This window comes from Lagopus muta, chromosome 25, assembly GCF_023343835.1.
Source record: "Lagopus muta isolate bLagMut1 chromosome 25, bLagMut1 primary, whole genome shotgun sequence".
In the NCBI taxonomy this organism is placed as follows: Eukaryota; Metazoa; Chordata; class Aves; order Galliformes; family Phasianidae; genus Lagopus; species Lagopus muta.
Window position 1 is genome coordinate 3646935 of NC_064457.1, and position 19020 is coordinate 3665954.

Genomic DNA, 19020 nt, shown 5'->3' on the forward strand with positions numbered 1-19020 from the left:
CAGTAGTTCTTCCGCCTCCGCCATATTGGTAAGGTCAATACTTGTTTCTTCATTTCATGAAGCGTGGAACGGACGAAAGCAGAACCCAAGCAACTCCTGAGGAACGCACTCGGCCATTCTGCCCCGCTCCCAGGACTGTGTAAATCCCGCGGCGGTTGTTAAACAATGCGGGGCTCCCTTCCTAAAATGGCGGTGAGAGCTGAGCGGAAGCGGAAGTGGAGCGGGCGGCGCGGGGCACGACGGGACGGCGCTGTGCGCACGAGGAGCTGGCGGAGCTGGGATCGGGTTTGTTGTGTGGTCAGCGGGGAGGTGGAAAGGGGCAGGGAGGCTGCGGGGCGCTGGGGGCTGCGCGGGGTAGCGGGGTTGTCCCGTGATGCCGGGATCCTGGGCGGCGTTCATTCCTCTGCTTCCTTAGGTGGGTGCCAGTAAGGGAGAGCAGGTCCCAGCTCTGCAGCCATGGGCAAGAAAAGCAAAGTGGGGAAGAGCCGGCGGGACAAATTCTACCACCTGGCCAAGGAGACGGGTGAGCACGGCTTCCTACGGACCCGGCAGGGCAGCGCCTCGGCAGCCCCTGACTCCCCCGCCTCCCCCCCGCAGGGTTCCGCTCCCGCTCCGCCTTCAAGCTGCTGCAGCTCAATAGGAAGTTCCAGTTCCTGCAGAAGGCACGAGCGCTGCTGGACCTGTGTGCGGCCCCCGGCGGGTGGTGAGTGCCTTTGGGACTCGTGCTGCCCTGGGACCTCGTTGCAAAGCAGCCCCATTGCTTTCTGTCGTGGCTGCTCTGTGTCAGAGCTGTGGCAGCACCGACTGGGATTGAGGGCTCTTCTCAGGTCTCACAGTGCCTTTGGTCCTCTCTGTTCCTTGCAGGCTGCAGGTGGCTTCCAAATTCATGCCAGTTTCTAGCTTGGTCATTGGTGAGTGAGGTGGTGGGTTGGAAGACACCTGTGACAGGCTGGAGCATAGTGTTGATGTGTGTTTTCACTCCTTTACATCAGGAGTGGATCTGGTCCCTATCAAGCCCATTCCCAATGTAGTGACTCTGCAGGAGGACATCACCACAGAGAAATGCCGCCAGGTGAGGAGCGGTGTCCCCTGCCCTTTGTGTCACTGCAGCTCTGTAAGGGATGGGGGTATCACTCTGCATGAGTGGGACTCACTGGGGGGTGAAACCAGCGCCAGGGCTGAGCAGATCACTGGGTAGGGAGGTTTGGACGTGAGTGGGGCAGTTGCTTGCTGGATCATGCGGAACAAGAGAGGTCAGTAGAACTAACAGGAGTTCTGTCCCTCAGGCTCTGCGCAAGGAGCTGCAGACGTGGAAGGTGGACGTGGTGCTGAATGATGGAGCGCCCAACGTGGGGGCCAGCTGGGTGCACGATGCCTATTCCCAAGGTTGGGGTCACCCAGAGCTGACACGTGGCTTGGTGCAATTTTGGAGAAGCTGGCACGTCAGCGTGCACTGTGAGACATGGAGCAGGCTGGTGGGGGCAGCAGCAACTCTGCTGACTGCTCGTCTCCACCACTGCAGCCAACCTGACCCTCATGGCTCTGAAACTGGCCTGTGAGTTCCTCTGCAAAGGCGGATGGTTTATCACCAAGGTTTTTCGTTCCCGGGACTACCAGCCTCTTCTCTGGATCTTCCAGCAGTTCTTCCACAAGGTTCAGGCTACCAAGCCACAAGCCTCGCGCAATGAGTCTGCTGAGATCTTCGTGGTGTGCCAGGGTGAGCGGCCGTAGGGACTTCTTGTCGCTTCGAGCACTGAATTGAGGCTTGGGGAAACCCACTGGCCTTTGATTTCTATCACTCCAGGTTATCAGGCTCCAGATAAAATTGACAGCAAGTTCTTTGACCCGAAATATGCCTTCAAGGAGGTGGAGGTTCACGCTAAGTCTGTTAGCGAGCTTGTCAGCAAGAAAAAGCCAAAGGTATGAGGAGGGTGCTCTGCTGGGGTGGGCTGAGACTCATCAGGGATCTGTCCCATGCTAAGAACCAAGCATGAGAGAGCCTCTGGCTCTATTCCTTTTTCTTTATTTTGCTCATCCTGGCAAACAGTCTGATGTTTATGGGACAGATGGACGAGGAAGCTTGGTTTTAGCAGCTGAGTGTGGAAAGCAGAGGTGGATGGTTAAGCAGGCGTGCTGGCAGGTGAAAAGCTGCAGGAGTGTGGTAGCAGGGTGCTGGGCAACCGGTTTGTTTCGCTGTGCATTGTGGCCAAACAAGTAAAAGGAGGTAGAACTTGGGGCCAAAGAGAGCGTAATACGAAAAGATATCCAGAAAAATGAAAGGTCTGGGGTGTAAGGTGCATGAAATAGCCAGGATTAGGGAGGTTTATGCATTTAGAAGGTGATGCAGTGCTGGAGAAATGACAGACAAGTTGTGAGGCTGAGATGGATCAGTCAAACTCTCTCTTGCAACAGCTGGCCACTCGGTTTGTGAGTCTGTGAGGTGTTTTTAGGACACAGAACACTGAAAACTCTGCTAAGCAGCCTCAGCTGGCTGTGGAGCTTCACGAACCCTCACTGTCATCACCTCTATGTTAGGTGAGGCTGTAGGTGGCATCCTAGAGCTGGCCCCGTACTCAGCAGGCAGGTGGGGGCTGTTCTTGTTCCTGGGTTGCGTAGGCATGTTTATGTAGGCTGCTGCAACAACGTGTGATTAGATTGAATTGTTAACATGTGGGAGATGGCTGAAAGCTGTCTTGTACCTTAAACAATGCCTTCCTCCTGTAGGCTGAAGGCTATGCAGATGGTGACACCACTCTCTACCACCGCTTCACCCTGATGGACTTCCTCAAGGCTCCCAACCCTGTGGACTTCCTCTCCAAAGCCAACGAGGTGAGTGCCTGTGAGACAGACTTTGGTGGCCCCAGAAACAGATCTGCACGAGCACAGAGCCATGAGAAGGGCGTCCTGCAGGGGTCCTGGTCCTATTCCTGCAGAAAGGAGGCAGGACAAAAGCAGGGACTCAGAAATCACAGTCTCATCACTCTTCATCCAGATCACGCTGGGGGATGGAGAGCTGGAGAATCACAGTTCCACCACAGAGGAGCTGCGTCAGTGCTGCAAGGACATCCGTGTGCTGGGGCGTAAGGAGCTCAGGTACTGGGGGAACTGGGCAAGGGGCAAGGCATCACGCTGGGCCTAGAGGGGTGATTCTAACAGGTTTTTCCTTGCATAGAGCCCTGCTGAACTGGAGGACAAAACTGAGGCGATTCTTGACCAAAAAGCTGAAAGAGCAGGCGAAGGAGCTGGATATCAAGTAAGAGCAGCACAGCTGCCCCATGGCACCAGTGTGGTAGGAAGGGGCTGCCACCAGGAAAGGTTCTGTGACCTCCGTCCTTTTGGCAGCCTGAGCTCTGGCGAAGAGGAGGAAGGCCGGGAGGAGGAGGAGGAGACATCACCAAAAGCTGCAGCTGATGAGGTGGCGAAAGAGGAAGAGGAGGAGGTGGAGCTGGCATTAGCGGAGATGAAGGCTAAGGAGCTGGCAGAGCTGAAAAGGTAAAAGCAGCTCAGCCAAGGAGAAACGGGGGATCGTTGTGCTAAAGTTGCACGAAGGGTCTGGGCAGTGGTGTCAGGGTCTGCCTCTCTGTTCATAGGGGATTGGGTCTGGGGTTCTTGGGGTCCTCTGCTTCTCCAAGCTGATGTGGGCTCTCTTTGCCCCAAAACTGGGACCCCCTCATGGTGGAGTGACTCCTGCTGTGCCCTTCATCCTCAGAGAGATAAGGCTCGAGTGTGGCAGTGGATGAGCTGCTGGGAGTGCAGCCTCATTCCTTTGCCTTTTTTTTTTTCCAGGAAAAAGAAGAAAATCCTGAAGGAGCAGCGGAAGCAGCGCGAGCGTGTGGAGCTGAAGATGGACCTCCCTGGCGTCTCCATCGCTGACGATGGCGATACCAGCATGTTCTCCCTCCAGACCATCCAGAGGACCCAGGTGTGTGACTGGAGCAGCCCAAGCTCCGGAGCCACAGTGGTGGGACTGATGTGGGCACGTGGCAGGCAGGCTTAAACTCTTGACTCTGCTGTCCCCTGTATTGCAGCTGCTGAACGAGGTGGCCCGGGGAGACATGGCGTCAGCAGATGCCCTGCTGGAGATGAGACCTGGGGATGATGACATCTGTGTCTCAGATGCAGATGATGAGGATGATGTGTCCCTGGCCAGCGATTTGGACCCAGAGGAGCTGGTTGAGATAGAGGCCCGTCAGCGCCGGCTGGAGCGCGAGAGACGAGAGCAGGGTGTGAAGAGGTGAGAGCTGGGCTGGGCTCAGGACAGGACAGGAGCTCCCTTAAGAGCAAATGCAGAGACTGGCCTTTGGCACTGGTCCTGCTGCTGTCACAGGGAGAAGCCTAAGGTGGAAGAGGAGGAGGACGAGGAGGAGGAAGAGGAGAATCCTCTGCTGGTGCCTCTGGAGGAGAAATCAGTGCTGCAGGAGCGGCAGACCAGCCTGTGGTTTGGGAAGGTGAGTTCCAGCGTGTCAGAAATGAAATGCTACAACAGCCTCAGCCCTAACAGTTCCCCCTGTGCCCCCTGACCCACTGCTCCCTGTCCCCAGGATGCTTTTGCTGGCATTGAGGATGATGCAGATGAGGACCTGGAGCTGGGGCAATCACAAATGTTGGCTGAAAGACAGCGTGAATCCCAGACAGGTTAGTGGGGGCTGCATTGCTGTGGGGACACAGAAGGACAGCCTCGTATCCCTTTCTGGGGCACTGGGTCAAACTGCAATGTGAACACTGCTCTGAGCAGGCAGAGATGTTCAGAAGTTGCTTTCCTGTCTGTATTATTGCACAGTTAATGAATCAGCACTAGAGCAGCATTAACGAGCTGCGTCTCTATGGGATAGGCTTGCAGTGGGGCATGCCTCATCCTCTGGTTCCTTTTTCCCAGGCAAAACAAAGAAGAAGGGACAGAAGAAGAAGGTTCCCCAGGAGGATGCTGTAGCTGAGCCCCAGGCTGCAGCAGACACAGGAGCTGACACTGCTGAAGCAGAGGCTGAGCAGAGCAGTGATGACAGCAGCAGCAGCGATGAGGAAGGGTGAGGTGCAGACTGAATATTGTGCTGTCGTGGAGAGCAGGGAGGTGAGGACACTGACTGCTCTCTTCTCCTCCTTGCAGCCCTCCAGCACCAGTGGGGAGAAAGCGGGGCCTGGTTGAGCCATGTGGCTTTGAGGTGGTGCCCATTGAGGACCCAGGTGAGTGGAGAGTGCTGTGTATTCCAGGTGATGTCATGTGGGTCTCTTTTCGGTGAAGGAGGGTCCGGCCCTTCACTGGGGTGGGAGGGCTGCTTGTTGCTCTCTGGATTTGGGGCTGTTTGCCAAGCTTTAATCTCTCTGTGTGCTGCAGTGAAGAAAGCACGTGTCCTGGATGCAGAGGGCCTTGCACTTGGCTCCATCATTGCCACCTCCAAAAAGGCCAAACGGGACTTCATTGATGATTCTTTTAACAGGTGCGTGCAGCTGTGGGTGCTGGAGGGGAAACAGAATTCATTCTCCTCCTTAGAGTAGATTTAGTCTACGTATTAGGAAGAAATGCTTGACTGTGAGGGTGGTGGGACGCTGGAACAGGTTACCCAGCCAGGTTGTGGATGCCCCCTCCCTGTAAGCATTCAAGGCTGGATGGGGCTGTGAGCAACCCGGGTCTAGAGGCAAGTGTCCCTGCCTATAGCAGGGGATTGGAAGTAGGTGATCTTAAGGGTCCCTTCCAACCCAAACCATTCTATGGTAGGTGTATCAAGGGACCTGGCTGCGACCCCACAGTTCGCCTGGTTTCCCCTTTCTTGCAGGTATTCCTTCAATGAGGAGGAAGGAGAGCTGCCAGAATGGTTCACCGAGGAGGAGAAGCAGCACCGGCGCAAGCAGATCCCCCTGGACAGACAGACAGTGGAGGAATATCGGCAGCGCTGGCGCCAAATCAACGCCCGCCCCATCAAGAAGGTGGCAGAGGCCAAAGCTCGGAAGAAGCGGCGGGTGAGTGGCGCTGTGCTGCTGCCTTGGGTGCTTGGTCCCCAGCTCTGCTCCCCATTGTCTCTGACCCTTTGCTGTCCCCACAGATGCTGAAGAAAATGGAGCAGATGAAGAAGAAAGCGGAGGCCGTGGTGAGCACGGTGGATATCTCAGAGCGGGAGAAGGTGGCCCAGCTGCGGCGGTGAGTGGTGAAGCTGGGACCCGGATCGTTTGTGGTCACAAAAGCCCATCCTGCAGGGCATGTTGAACCAGCTGGGTTGGGTATGGGGTGGGCTGAGGGCTGGGAGAGCCCCATCTTGGGGCGCAGCGGGGGATGAGACCTGATACTGGTCTGGAGATGTGTGCCAAAGCCGCTTCCTGCAGCAGTCCCTCTCTGAGGATCTGTCCCATCTTTCCCTTCCTCCTGCAGCATCTACAAGAAGGCTGGGCTGGGCAAGGAGAAGCGGCAGGTCACCTACCTGGTGGCTAAGAAGGGTGTAGGACCCCGGGTGCGCCGCCCCCCCGGAGTCAAGGGGCAATTCAAGGTCGTCGACAGCCGCCTGAAGAAGGATGTGAGGGCTCAGAAACGCAAAGAGCAGAAGAAACGCCGCAAGTGATGTGGGAGCAGCTCCAATGGGGGGCCTGGTTTGGGGCACCGGGCAGAGCTGGCTCCTGCCCTCCCAACTCCACCTCTCAACTCGACCTGCTGTTCCCCAGTGCGGGAAAAGGGCTGGGACTGAGCCCTACCAGTGCCTTCATGTGACATCACCTCCTGTCCTGCTGTGGGGCACCGAGAGTTGGTTTGACCTCAGCCCTGTAGGGTTGATCTCGTGCCTGTGCTGGCCTGTGGGGCTGCACCTCCAGGTTTGTCACTTGCTGGTTCTGTTGGGATGCTGCTCGGACTGTTGCACTGCAGAGGTGGCATGGGCATCCTTTCAGCCTTTGCTGTCCCCACGCTGGTGACAAAATGACTAAAGTTGTGGAGCTGTGGGTGCTGGGCAGTGTTTGGCCTTCACAGAACTCTTCATTTATGACAGAAATAAACTCTTCTGAGGATGGAGCGGGCTGTGTGCCGCATCTTAGCAAGTAGAGGAGCTGCTACCCTCCTTTCCTCACCTCAGCACATCTCAATTTATCTCTGGCTGAACCTGAGCTGATTCACCCTGCAGCCAGCAGCCCAGCACAGCCCCCAGCCAGCCCCATCACCCTCTCCAAGGGGGGAACACAGCATATAAAGAGAGAAAAGGAAATACTTAAGAAAATACTCTTTATTTAGACCCAGGGCAGTGGCTGGAGGGACTGTGGCCTCTCTTCTCCTTTAATCATCACTCAGATATGTCGTAGCATTATCCTCAGGCACCTGCACTGTTAGTGGAAGGGGAGGGGGCCAGGGGCTCTGTGCACTGCTCCCATGGGTAGGTGCACCATGCTGTCCCCATAAAATCAGGGCAGGGGGTGCAGAGCAGTGAGTTGTCCCTGTGCCCAGTGTGCCTCAGCTGTGGCTCCACTGGATGTTGGTAGGGCAGGAGCTGCACGGGATGGGGAGAGGCTGCCGAGTTGTGCAGTGGTGCTGGTGGAGCTGCCCCCTGCAGGGCCGGTGGGAGCAGAGACCTTGGGCAGAGTCCTGGTTCTTGGCTGAGGGAATCAAGGTGCATAGATGGGATCAGCTGCTAGACGTGGAACTCCTCTAGAAATTCTCCTTTGCCTGTCTGTCAGCCTCTTCAAAACAAAACAGAGGTGTGTTATGAGAGGAGAGCCGCTCTGCCCCCTCCTCCAGCTCCTGTCCCTGGGGGTCCTGATGAAGGGATGGCCCCTCAGCCCCTACCTGAGCTGCAAGGAGCGCTGTAGGCAGCATCCGTGCGGTCACCTGCAGCAGGAGCAGGGAAATGGGCTCAATGAGCTGCTCCCATTAACGAGCCACAGCTGGTCAGTGTGAACAGTGTCTGGTTTGGGGCTCCAGGGCAGCTCACCTGTCTCATAGTAGTCATACAGCATCACGGTTGCAGGCTGGAGGTTCCTCACTGGGAAGTCCTGTGTGGCTGCAAAGCTGAAGGTCTCCTCCTCCTTTGTCAGCTGGGGGATAACCCGAGGGTGAGGCACAGCCACGTCCCACCACCCCAGTGTCATCCCTGTGCTCGCAGCACTGCTGCTATTGCCACCCATCTCACCTGATCCAGGTAAATGGTCACCTGGTCGCTCTGCACCTCCACCTTCTTCACCAGTTTCTGCCTCTTCAGCTGGGGAATGGGGAGAGCAGGGCTCAGCACCATGTGGGCAACCCTCTGTCCCCGTGCTGGGTCCCAGTGTGCAGAGGGACAGCAGGGACCTCTCACCTCTACCACTGAGCTCTTGTCTGGGATGTAGCCTGATGGCAACTTGGCCTCGATGACAACCATGTTGGTGGCAGCACGATTTCCAGTGTATCTGGAAAAGGAAAGGCAGAGCCTCGCATTGAGGCTGGGGGCTGTTTGGCCCCCACCAAACCCTCGGGGTGACCCCAAACCGTACCGTGCCCGGAGGAGGAGGCGGAAGTGGGTGCTGGCATCACTTGTGCACGTTTTGGGTTCTGTCTCTACACTGAGGTCAAACGTCCCTGCGCTGGGAGGCGGTGGCATGTTGTAGCGCAGCGTCACCTGGAGTGAAACAGAAGGTTAAGGCCACCTGGAAGGTGACACGCATGCATAGAGACCCCGTGCTGTACCCACCTGCACCAGAGCACAGCCCTGCCCGTGGGTTTTCACCCCGTACAGCCCTGGCAGATCATGCAGGGCTGCCTGCTGCAGCACCAGTCTGTTGCTGGCTTCCAGCATGAAGTCCTGCTTGGAGCCCGTCGGGGCTGTCACCGTCACTGCTAAGTTCCCGTTGTCGCTGTATGTCAGGGTGGCATACTTGGCCAAAGCTTGCAGGGCCACCACAGTGTCCTAGGCAAGAAGCACCGAGTTGGGGTCACCCCAAGTTGCAGCTGGTGGCATCCCAGCCCTGTGCTGGGAGAACCTGTGGTGGTACCTGGGTGGAAGCAAAGCCTCCGTAGGGGTTTTGCTGTTTGCTGAGCCAGCGGACGATCTGGGAGGCTTTGGCCAGGTCAGCACGGGACACCTGGGGCTGGGTCAGGTACGCCAGGAGGACATAAGCTGTCATCTCCACCTCTGCTGGCGCAGCCTCAGCCCAGGGGGACTCGGTGGACAGAGCTTTCTCCTTCCTCTTCCAGAAGAGCAGCCCCTCTGGGAAGAAAGGGTGGAAGGGAAGTCCCCAGTTCCCAGCTCAGGGTGGGAGTCCCAGGTGGGATGGAGTGGCTCAGAGGTACCTGTGCTGGTGCCACGCTGCAGCAAGCTCTGCAGCCGGGCTTGCTGCTGCTCCTCACGCCCTGCCAGTCCACAAACATATGCCAGCAGTGCCTCGGTGTAGAGGTTGTCAGTGCTTGACGCCTCCAAGCATTTCAGGGCTGAGCTCACAGTTGGGTCCTGCAGTGGAAAAGGGGACACTGAGCAGCCAGGAACGCCCCACGGATGTGGACATCACCCAAAGGAGGATTTCTGCCCAGTTACAGCAGCATGGCCTGGTGCATCCAGACCTTAGTGCTGGGCTGGTCCCATGTGCCAGCACCTGACCCCAACCCCACAGGGTTATCCTCACCGTTGGGGACATCCCCAGTTCCAGCAGCGCAGCCGTGACATAAGCAGACAGCGAGAGTTCATCCGATACACCACCCTGCAAAGAGACAGCTTTGTCTGTGCCACCTCCAGCCATGTGTCCCCACGTCACCCCATCCCACTCAGTCCTCACCTGCAGGGCGTTATTGAAGAGCTTGCCCACGCTGCGGAAGCATCCTGACTCCTTCTGCTGCTTCTGCAACCAGTGCTGCGCGTCCGTGATGTGCCGCTCCTCGATGGCCACAAAGGCTCTTGCTTGCCCAAAGGACTTGAGAACGAATGCTGTCAACCTGCAAGGTGTCAGAGGGAGGGCAGCAAGGGGGACGAATGGGGATTTGGTGGCAAGAGGAGGTGATAGGGATGGCACCGCGCTGCCCCATGCCATGCGGACCCTCACCAGGTGTTGCCGCTCTCATCTCCCTCCCCAAAAGCGCTGTAGGAGCCGTCGCTGTGTTTGTAGAGCAGCTCTCTCTGGTAGCCTGCGCAGAGATGGGGATGGCTATTGGCACATCTGCCTCTGGGGGGACCGCAGAGGATGCCCACCCCTGTGTGCAGGTATGAAATGGGGAGGGAGGCAGGGGTTCCTGCTGGTAGCAGGGAGGTCGGGAGGAGGACGCTGACCGCTCTGCAGGAAGCCCTGCGCCTTGGCACGGATGTCGGAGTTCATCTGCCCGCTCTTCTCCAGGTACTGCTGGATGTAGATGTTGGGGGCGAAGCGCACCATGTTCTGCTCCCCACAGCCGTAGGGCATGGCCAGGAGGCGGTCCACGTTCTGCAGCGCGTTGCCCATGATGTCGCCTGCGTGCACCCCGTACCCCATCCCATCAATTTTGGGGGCATCTCACTTCCAGCTGAGACTTCTGCACCTCGTTTCCATCCCTTACCCATCACACTGACGTGAGCTCGCTGGGAGCCCTCCAAGATGTTGGCAGGAAGCTCTAGGGACACTTCTTCAGAGGCTGTGGGGATGGAGGGTGATGGCAATGGGGCGGCAGTGGATATGGCCCCACATCACCCTCGTCCACCCCTTGATGCTTCATCCCTCTATGGACTCCATGAGCCAAGTGACCCATGTCCATGGCTCCTCCAGCTTGGTGTCCCTCATGCCAGCAGCCCCATGTCCCCACAGTGGTCCCAGATGCTCCTACCTTCCTTGCAGAGCAGGGAGCTGTGTGCCTTCTCCACCAGGATGCCACCGGGCTGTAGGAAGCAACACGTGGTCAATTCTGTGACCTCCATGTCCCCACGTCCCCCAGGGCCATCCCTGCAGTGACACTTGGTGCTGTCCCACTCCCAAGATGATGTGATGGGATCTTCCCATTGCACCCCCAGGTCTGCTCAGCCCCCATCCCTCTTTCATCCCTCGTAACCTGTCTGACCTGCACCAGTAATGGCTTTATCACAGTGTCCACACGTCCCTGGGCTGGCACCACAGGCTTCTCATTGCCACAGAGCTCCTCAGAGCTTATGGCCTCGGTGCTGATGGTGATGTTCACCTCCCCTGCAATGCCAGTGCGACATCCAGTCACCACAGAGCCCGCCAGCCTCCACTGCAGCCCCATGGGCTTTGAATGGGGTTGGCTGGGTTGGGATGAGAGGTGATGGGGAAAGGATAAATGGAGCAGCGAAGAGCTTTGCAGATGGCATCATGTTTGCTGACACCCTCCCTGTCCACCCCGCTGTGCCAGGTGTTCTCCAAGTGGCAGGGAGGGGATCCATGCACCCATACCCAGGTTGGTGGCCTTCACATCCCACCGGAACGTCTTGGCTTCATCCGCACAGACACAGCTGCTGTACACTGCACCTGCAACTGCTGACACCTCCAGCTCCGCCGAGTCCGCCAGTGTCACCTCGACCTGCAGACCCCAACAACGTCAGCCACCTACCAGGGCACAGCCCCCAGCCCCCTGCCCACCTCACTCACCCGTAGGCACTGCCGCAGGTAATTGAAGACGGTGGCAACCAGCGAGAAGGCTTCACCACGGATCACAGCATAGGGCAGAGCCAGGTCCACAAAGAAGGGCTTGAAGACTGTGAGGGTGGTGGCAGGGGCCAGCCCCAAGCCCACAGGTGCTGTGCAGAACATCTCAGCTTTCCATTCCGTGATGGCATCGGGCACCGTCATCCCCATCTCTGCAGAGCCCTCCTCCCTGCAGGACAGAGCATCCAGAGGCCGCCAAGTGTCAGCCACTGGTGGTATCTGGGCTGGTTCTCTCCACCGAGGAAGAGAAGCCATCCTGGGGGCTCTCCCCATTCCCACTCACCCCACAGGCACCAGATCCCACAACCATGTCTCTGGGAAATGAACCCGGGGAGCTGGAGGCTCTTCCTTGTTGCTGTTGCTGTTGCTTGCAGCATGTGGGACGCTAGCTAACACGGGTATTCCAACCCTGGGTATATCCATATATCTTCTGACACCAGGCCCGGCATTGCCTAGAAATAGTAGAGCACAAATGAGGTTTCCATTGGTTTCTGTCACCTCGACCAGGGCTGGACATATGCAGAAGGCAGACAAAAGCAGCTAACATCCCCTCAACCAAGAACTGAGCCAGCATGGAAGCCCTGTCAGACAGCATTTCCCATCCCACTAACAGTGGGGACACAAGCCTAGCCCCTCCTGTGTGACGTGCTTTTTGAAGATCATAGAATCATAGAATGGCTTAAGTTGGAAGGGACCTTAAAGATTGCAGAACTGTGGAATGACAAGTGTGGTTGGGCTGGAAGGGACCTTAAACATCACAGAACCACGGAATCATGGCATGGTTGGATTGGAAGGGATCTTAAAGATCATAGAACCACGGAATCATGGCATGGTTGAGTTGGAAGGGATCTCAAAGGCCAACCAGCCCCAAATCATGCACAGGCTGGCTCTCCCCCACCAGATCAGGCTGCCCATGGCCCCATCCAGCCTTGAATGTCTTCCAGGCATGCTGGCAGGACGCTCACCTGGCACATCCAGCGTAAAGTACTGAGGCGTGTAATACTCTTTGCAATCATCCCTTGTCTTAGCATTGGTGAGAAGCTTCAGTGCTGCATTCTGTGAAAAAAAAAGAGATTGTCCATCTCCAAAACCAGTGGGATGAATATTCCCCCCTGAGCAGTGAGCGGTCGTGGGGCACTGCTGAGCTTCCCAGGCACCCTGCACAAACCATGGTTGGCTCTTGGCGATAAGGCTCAAGGCTTTACCTCAAATAATTTGGAGGGGTTCATCTGGATGTTGTCCCAGTAAGGTGGTAAGATAAATCTCTTTGAACGGCGCACATCTGCAGTCTCCATCATAATTGTGTCGACGTGGAAGTCGTGATGGTACCAGCCACAGGGCGATGGGTCTCGGATTCTTCCAGGATAATTGAAACTGGGGAGCACTTTGTAGATCTGGGAATAAAGACATATATTAGGCACAGAACCATGCCACCATCACGCCCTACAAGGGGCTGAATGATCTACTCCATGTCACCTCCTCTTCCATCCTGCTTGATCCGTGGTGCTGTTAAAGGGGAAAAAGTCACCTTGGGACTGCCTACCTCCGCCGCAGTGAGCTCAGCCTCAGGCTTCAGGAGCAGCACACTACGATCCACGGCACGGATGGCACATAGGGAGCCTGGGGCTGCCTCCAACTCCATCTTCAGCGTTGAACCAGGCAGCGCCCGCTCCTTGGAAAAGGCCATTTTCACCTGGGGGGGGAGGGACAGGGGAAGGATAAGGATCTGTGGATGCGGGGGTCTTCTTGGAGCAGCATGGCATGGATAAAATCAAGCTGAAGGTTTGGGGGATCGGGGTGTGGGCTGGAGAGGCTGTGATGCTGTGACACATCTGGAGCAGGGTGAGGCAATGGGGGTGATTTCACAACTCGCCTTGTTGGGGAGGCAGCTGAGCATGTTAAGCTTGGTGCTGCCAGCCAGCATCTCGCCGTTGGGGAGCACTGCATAGCACAGCACCGTGGCTGTGGGAGCCAGCTCAGGGCTGATGGGCAGCTCCAGGGAGAAGGAGCCTTTCAATCCTGGGACAAAGAGGGAAATCAGGTCCAGGCACAGGCCTCAAAGTCCTACACAGCCCATCCATCTGCAGGACCCACCTGCACTCAAAGGCAGCTCTTTCCTGAGGATGTTGGTGATGGTCCCCTTGGCCAGGACCTGCAAAAGAGGAAGTTGGAATGGCCAAGTCAGAGCCATGCCCTGTTGGAGGTTGGATCTAAGGGCGAGAGCGTTGGGGTGGTTTGGAAGTTGTCCAGTCTTCAGCCCCAACAAAGACTCCTATTTGCAAGTAGACACACATTGGTCCATTAGTCTGGCTAAGGGAGACCAACCATAGCCTGGCCCTCAGGGACACAGCCGTGCACTTGTGTGCAGATAAAGAATCCATGCCCTCACACCTGCTGCCCTTCCTCCCCAGGTGAAGGCTCACCAGGAAGACCACATCCAGGCTCTGCAGCTCGCTCCCCAGGGCCTCCTTGTTGAGGATATAATCCACCTGGAGCTGCTCGAGCTGGCTGCAGGACAGCTTGCCCTTCAGCCGGTGGATGTGCAGAAAGCTCTGGCTCTTCGAAAAGAAGGGTTGGAGGTTCAAATAAGCTCTGTTGAATGTGGGCGATGAGGCACCATTCTGGCTGTCAGCCGACGTGTTGACTTCACCCTGAGGGATGAGGGTGGAACTGATACAGGCTGTAGGTTTGGCTTGGAGAAGGCTCCCAGCCTCGTAAAAATGGGGAAAGCCACCGAGAAGCCCCAGAGGGTGACGCAAGTTACTCACAACCAGTCTGACTGTTTCAGTCCATCCGGAGGTGTCCAGCTCAAAGGAGGCTCTCCCAGATTCATCCGTCAGGAAGCTGTGTCTCTTGTTGTTAACAAGGAGCACAAGCTGCTGCCCACCTGCGGCAGAGCTGTCTGCCCTCTTCAGATGCATCTGCAGGAAGGAAAGGTGAGAGGCGTGCATTGGGCTGGAGCCGCAGGACAGGGGTGGGGAGTGGGGCTGCCAGAAACCCCCATTACCGTCCCAGTGTAGGGCAGCCCACGCTTGTAGAAGTCATCAGTGTTTTCAAAGGTGACTGTGAAGATTTTCTCCAAAATCTTGCAGGTCTTGGTGTTGTTCATCTCCACCCCTGTGGAGAAGGAGCAGGGAGACAAGTGTGTCTTGGGGACACAGGGCACAGAACAGCCTGAGCCTGGTTCCTACACACCTGTACCTCTAAGTCACAGCTTTGCTCATGGGCTTCCCTGGAGAGCCTGATACCTCCATGCTGTGTGTATTTGGGTACAAACAGGGATGAATGCAAAAACACTCCCACCAGCACCCCTACCTGTCCCCTCCTCCACCAGTGACGCCTTCACTTGGAATTCCTTCCGCAGCCTGTAGTTGCTCAGGTTGAAGGAAGACATCAAGACCTCTGTTGAAAAGCAGCCGTTCTTCTCGGTCTGGAAGGAGGGAGTCAGCCACACTCATCAGCACTGCAATGGACTTTCCCAGTCTCACCCATGCTCCCAGCTTTGCTCACCTGCCCGCCAACCTCCGTGCAGATATCCTTGTTTTCCTCAAGAAGATATGGGTACATTCTGAAACTCCAGGGCTGGCACAAGGTAGCATGGACCTTCCCCTGGACAGGCTTCCCATAGGTGTATCTATGGGGCAGAGGGTGGTGAGGGTGTGAAGGGCCCTCCATCCATCCCCTCCACATTACCACGACTTGGGCTCACCGTCCACAGATCTGCAGCTGGAACTTCTCATCCTTCACCCACACGCTGGGGGGAAGATCAATGGTGACCTCGAATTTGGGCAGCACTGGTGGAGAAGAGAGGCGAGAGCGGGGTTGTGACTCCCAGCACAAGGACAGAAGGTGGCGTGGGGACGTGCCAAGGCGGAGCTCCCACCCTCCATGCACCTCCCATCCCCACACACCGTATTCCTCCACGCTGAAGGAGTGAGTCTTCCTCTCCACGTGAATGGTGTATGTGCCCAACGCCGGCTCCGCAGCCAATGGGAGGGACAGGTCCACGATGCCCTGCCGTGGGCTCACATCTCTCCACTGTGCGATGCGGTTTCCTCTGGGATCCTTTGCACGGTGACAAAAAGTTTAGGTTTCTCCTCTCCCAGCTGTGCCCCCCTTCCCCAGCCCACCCTGGAGCTCTCCCACACTGACCTTCAGGAAGACAAGGGGCAGCTGGAAGGCAAAGAGGAGATGGTTAGAGGGGACATTCAATGGGTCTCAGAAGGGTGGGGACATCTCTGAAGCACAGGAAAAGCACACTGAGAAAATCAGGAAAAAATTCTTCTCCAAAAGAGAGGTGAGGGACTGGAACGGCTAAGTGATGGAATCACTGTCCCTGGAGGTGTTCAAGAAACACGGCACTGAGGGACACGGCTGGTGGGCATGGTGGAGAAAGGTTGGCTTAGACTTGGAGGTCTTAGAGGTCTTTTCCAACTTTTATGGTTCTATGCTTCTATTTTTGGCTGTGAAATTCCCTCCTTGTGTTGTGTTTCGGGGTTGATGATGAGCCTGTGGATGGCTTGAGATGGGCTGAGCCCTGCCAGCGCAGCATGGGGAGGTGGCATCTCCCAGTGCCTTTTGCCTTTGACATTTCCTCTGGGAACCTTTTGCCCTTCCATTGACACGATTGATTGCTCAGGAGCACCTGACTGAACTAACCTGCAGTTCCGGTGTCCCGTGATCCTATCGATATCAATAGCACTTTCCCTGCTTCCTACTCACTGCTCCTACATCTCTCAATGAAATTGGGAACATTGCCATGTCACGTGTGCAGTTCTGCTTCCTCCCTTCTTGCCTCGATGGATGACACAACACATTCCTGGCTCAGGGTACTCAGCAGCTCTGTTGGCTGGGACAGGATTCCCACTGGCTGATCCCCACGCCTCTGCCACAGACAGAAGGACCGAGGTCACCTCCCCCTGTCCTCAGCCCTTCTCTCACCTTCTTGTCACTGGCAACAAAGTCTTTGTCCAAAGAGACAATCCGAAATTTCACTGGGAAGAACAAAGCAGAAGTGAGTGGTGGGTTCACCTCCAAAGGAAGATGGATGGAAACTCACTCTGAGCCCTGCAGTGGGGCTGGATTCCATCCCAGCCCTCACCTTGCTGTCCGGGCTTGTAGACAGCCTTGTCTGTCTGTACGAAGATGCCAGGCTCCAGGACTCTCAGCATCACACTCTTCCTGGTGGTATTCAGGGACTCTCCTTGGATGGAGACGTACAGATGAGCAATTTCCTCCTTCCCCTTGGAGGGGGCTGGAGCCTAGCGAGGAGAAATGCCAGAAGTCTGTCAAGGCTCACAGATATTTTGCCTGTTTTCCCCTACCAAAAGCTGAGGAAATCAGCCCAGCTCCCATCCATTTCTCCATGGAGCTGGAGGCAATGGGATGCACAAGGCGTCCTGGGGTGACACTCACAGGGAAGGTGACATTCAAAAGCAGCTGAGGCTCCTCAACCTTCCTCTCTAGCAGGGTGATGTTTCCAGCCTTGTCTTCTCTCTGCAGCTGGATGGTCACCTGGGTGGGCTGGTGGACATTGCTGAGATGGACCCACAGCGTTGCTGAGTATGGGTGGTAAAACACAGCTGGGCACGTCACCACGTAGTGCCTGGAAAGGAGAATCGTAGAATCATTAAGGTTGGAATAAAACCTCTAAGGTCAAGTCTCAACTCCTCCTTTCCACGTCCACTCATAGAATCCCAGAATCATTAAGGCTGGAAAAGATCTCTTAGATCATTTTGTCCAACACTCTACCAGCAGCTGATATTGCTTGCTATACGTCTCTAATATGTCCCCATGTCCCATGTGGCAGCCAGGAGCACATTCTGAGACAGTCCTCATGGGGTGACACCAGCAATAAACCAGAACCAGCAGCCCCAAAATCTTCCAGGTGTCATATCCTTGATGCTCATGGCAGGGACAACACACTGCCCCAGGCATTCCCACCATGAACAGCCAAGGAACTGAGACTAAATGTCCCCCCAACAGATACAGACAGACAGACGGACACGAAAAGGGCCTACAGTGCATCAGATGCTCCGGTTGTGAGGTGGAGGATGAGAAGCAGCAGCCAGGTCAGGGCTGCTGGCGACCTCATGCTGTTGGATGTCAGGGATGGGTGAAGTCTTCTGCAGCTGTTGAGCGGCTGTAGAGCTGTGCCTGATCTGCTACAAGCTCTGAAATGAGAGTTTCACTTTTCCCAGTCGAGCAACAAGGCTTGGGATGAGCAGCCAATGTCGACCTGCAGATATAAACAGGGCAATGTTTGCCATCCTGGGTTCAAGGCCATGAGGGATTTTTGCAATCTGAGATGTTCCCGTGGGCTGGAGAGGCTCAGAACCAGGGGGCAGGACCTTCCTACACTGCTTTGCTGGGAAGTGATGATAGGAGGGAGCAGGGCCACGTTCCCAAAATGAAAGTAGGCAGTACAGTGTGTGAGCCAGTGGCAATTTCTCAGAAGGGTTTGTTCCCAGATCTTTCCAGTTTTCCCAAACAATAGAATTCGGGCTGCCTTTTTGCCACATTTCCTCCAATCCCATCGAAACAGGCGGTAGCACTGGAAGCCAGGATAGAGATGAGCCATTTTCCATGGGCTCCCCACTGTCCTTGAAGAAACAATGAGGGGGAGTGTGACTGCATGTTGGCCCCCAGCCCATCCATCCACCCCCAGGTGTGGGTGTGGGTCAGTGTCCTACCGTACAGCATGGCACGATGTGACAGCGAGCTCAGGGCCATCCCATAAACCATCTGAGGCATGGGGGTGGGATAAAGGAGGGGACCATAGGCAGCAAGGCCATGGGCAGATCGATATGAGGCCCTCTGCCTGCCTGATCTGTCCCCGTGGGGAAATACTGCAGGGAGGATTTGTCACTTGGGGATGCAGGTGTTGCCACCCATGCAACAAACACTCTTTCATTTCTAGTTCCAGTTTTTATTTGGCAAAACAAAGTGAAAAGTGAATGCAAATGAACTACAGGCCTTTTTATGTATCGTTAAACAGGACAGGAGCACTGAAAGCCAAGAACAAAAAGTGCCAGCCCTTAGGGATGACTCTGGCCAGGGATGCTGGGAAAGAGCCTGAAGACAAGGAGCTTTCTTGCAGAAAAAACCTTTTGCTGCTTCTATTTCCTCTCTTGCATTTTTCTTTATATTCCAGCCTGGCAGAGCAGGAACAGCCCAGACCATCCTCCCCACGTCCAGCCATTGCTCCTGGCTCAAATCTCAGGTTTGCATTGATCCCCAGGTTTTTTGCCTTTTTTTCCAGGAATTGCACTGGTGTCAGCTCAAGGGCAACCATGCAGGCAGCAAAGCAGATGTCCCCGATCGGCCGCTGATGCACACAGGGTGAGGGAGCTGCCAGGCAGGAGCAGGGACCACAAGTGGCTTTTGTAGTCCCCATCCCAACCTCTTGCTGAAGGCTCCAGGCAGGCAGGGGGGGTGAAGAAGCAGGATTGGGCAGAG

At 56.1% G+C, this 19020-nt stretch overlaps 2 protein-coding genes across 3 annotated transcripts; one reads left to right on the forward strand and one right to left on the reverse strand.

Annotated features, from left to right (window-relative positions):
- Positions 1 to 208: 208 nt before the first annotated feature.
- Positions 209 to 6991, forward strand: FTSJ3 (FtsJ RNA 2'-O-methyltransferase 3). Of its 2 annotated transcripts, none has more exons than XM_048926886.1 (22): positions 209 to 285; positions 416 to 523; positions 598 to 703; positions 865 to 911; positions 993 to 1072; positions 1287 to 1386; positions 1523 to 1717; positions 1805 to 1920; positions 2725 to 2829; positions 2993 to 3093; positions 3173 to 3253; positions 3343 to 3492; positions 3787 to 3922; positions 4029 to 4234; positions 4328 to 4448; positions 4542 to 4635; positions 4877 to 5024; positions 5105 to 5181; positions 5333 to 5435; positions 5772 to 5955; positions 6039 to 6133; positions 6362 to 6991. In XM_048926886.1, exons 2-22 carry the CDS (start codon positions 457 to 459, stop codon positions 6546 to 6548), a joined length of 2499 nt encoding a protein of 832 aa, XP_048782843.1. In that variant the 5' UTR covers positions 209 to 285; positions 416 to 456; the 3' UTR covers positions 6549 to 6991. The 2 variants fall into 2 exon arrangements, with proteins under 2 accessions (XP_048782843.1, XP_048782844.1); XM_048926887.1 differs by having other exon boundaries at positions 237 to 297.
- A 194-nt stretch (positions 6992 to 7185) lies between these two features.
- On the reverse strand, positions 7186 to 17788 carry LOC125684617 (alpha-2-macroglobulin-like protein 1). The gene is made up of 36 exons (XM_048926888.1): positions 17583 to 17788; positions 16978 to 17167; positions 16664 to 16823; positions 16504 to 16556; positions 15715 to 15735; positions 15474 to 15627; positions 15272 to 15356; positions 15073 to 15196; positions 14878 to 14992; positions 14570 to 14679; positions 14331 to 14483; positions 13986 to 14213; positions 13657 to 13714; positions 13436 to 13581; positions 13106 to 13255; positions 12768 to 12956; positions 12528 to 12618; positions 11846 to 12014; positions 11506 to 11731; positions 11311 to 11437; positions 10961 to 11082; positions 10730 to 10781; positions 10466 to 10540; positions 10203 to 10379; positions 9979 to 10060; positions 9715 to 9871; positions 9565 to 9639; positions 9236 to 9392; positions 8938 to 9152; positions 8637 to 8852; positions 8440 to 8564; positions 8265 to 8355; positions 8100 to 8168; positions 7902 to 8004; positions 7757 to 7798; positions 7186 to 7650 (listed from the first exon to the last, which is right to left on the reverse strand). The coding sequence occupies exons 1-36, from the start codon at positions 17654 to 17656 to the stop codon at positions 7619 to 7621; spliced, it is 4413 nt and encodes a 1470-aa protein (XP_048782845.1). The 5' UTR covers positions 17657 to 17788; the 3' UTR covers positions 7186 to 7618.
- Positions 17789 to 19020: the final 1232 nt, after the last annotated feature.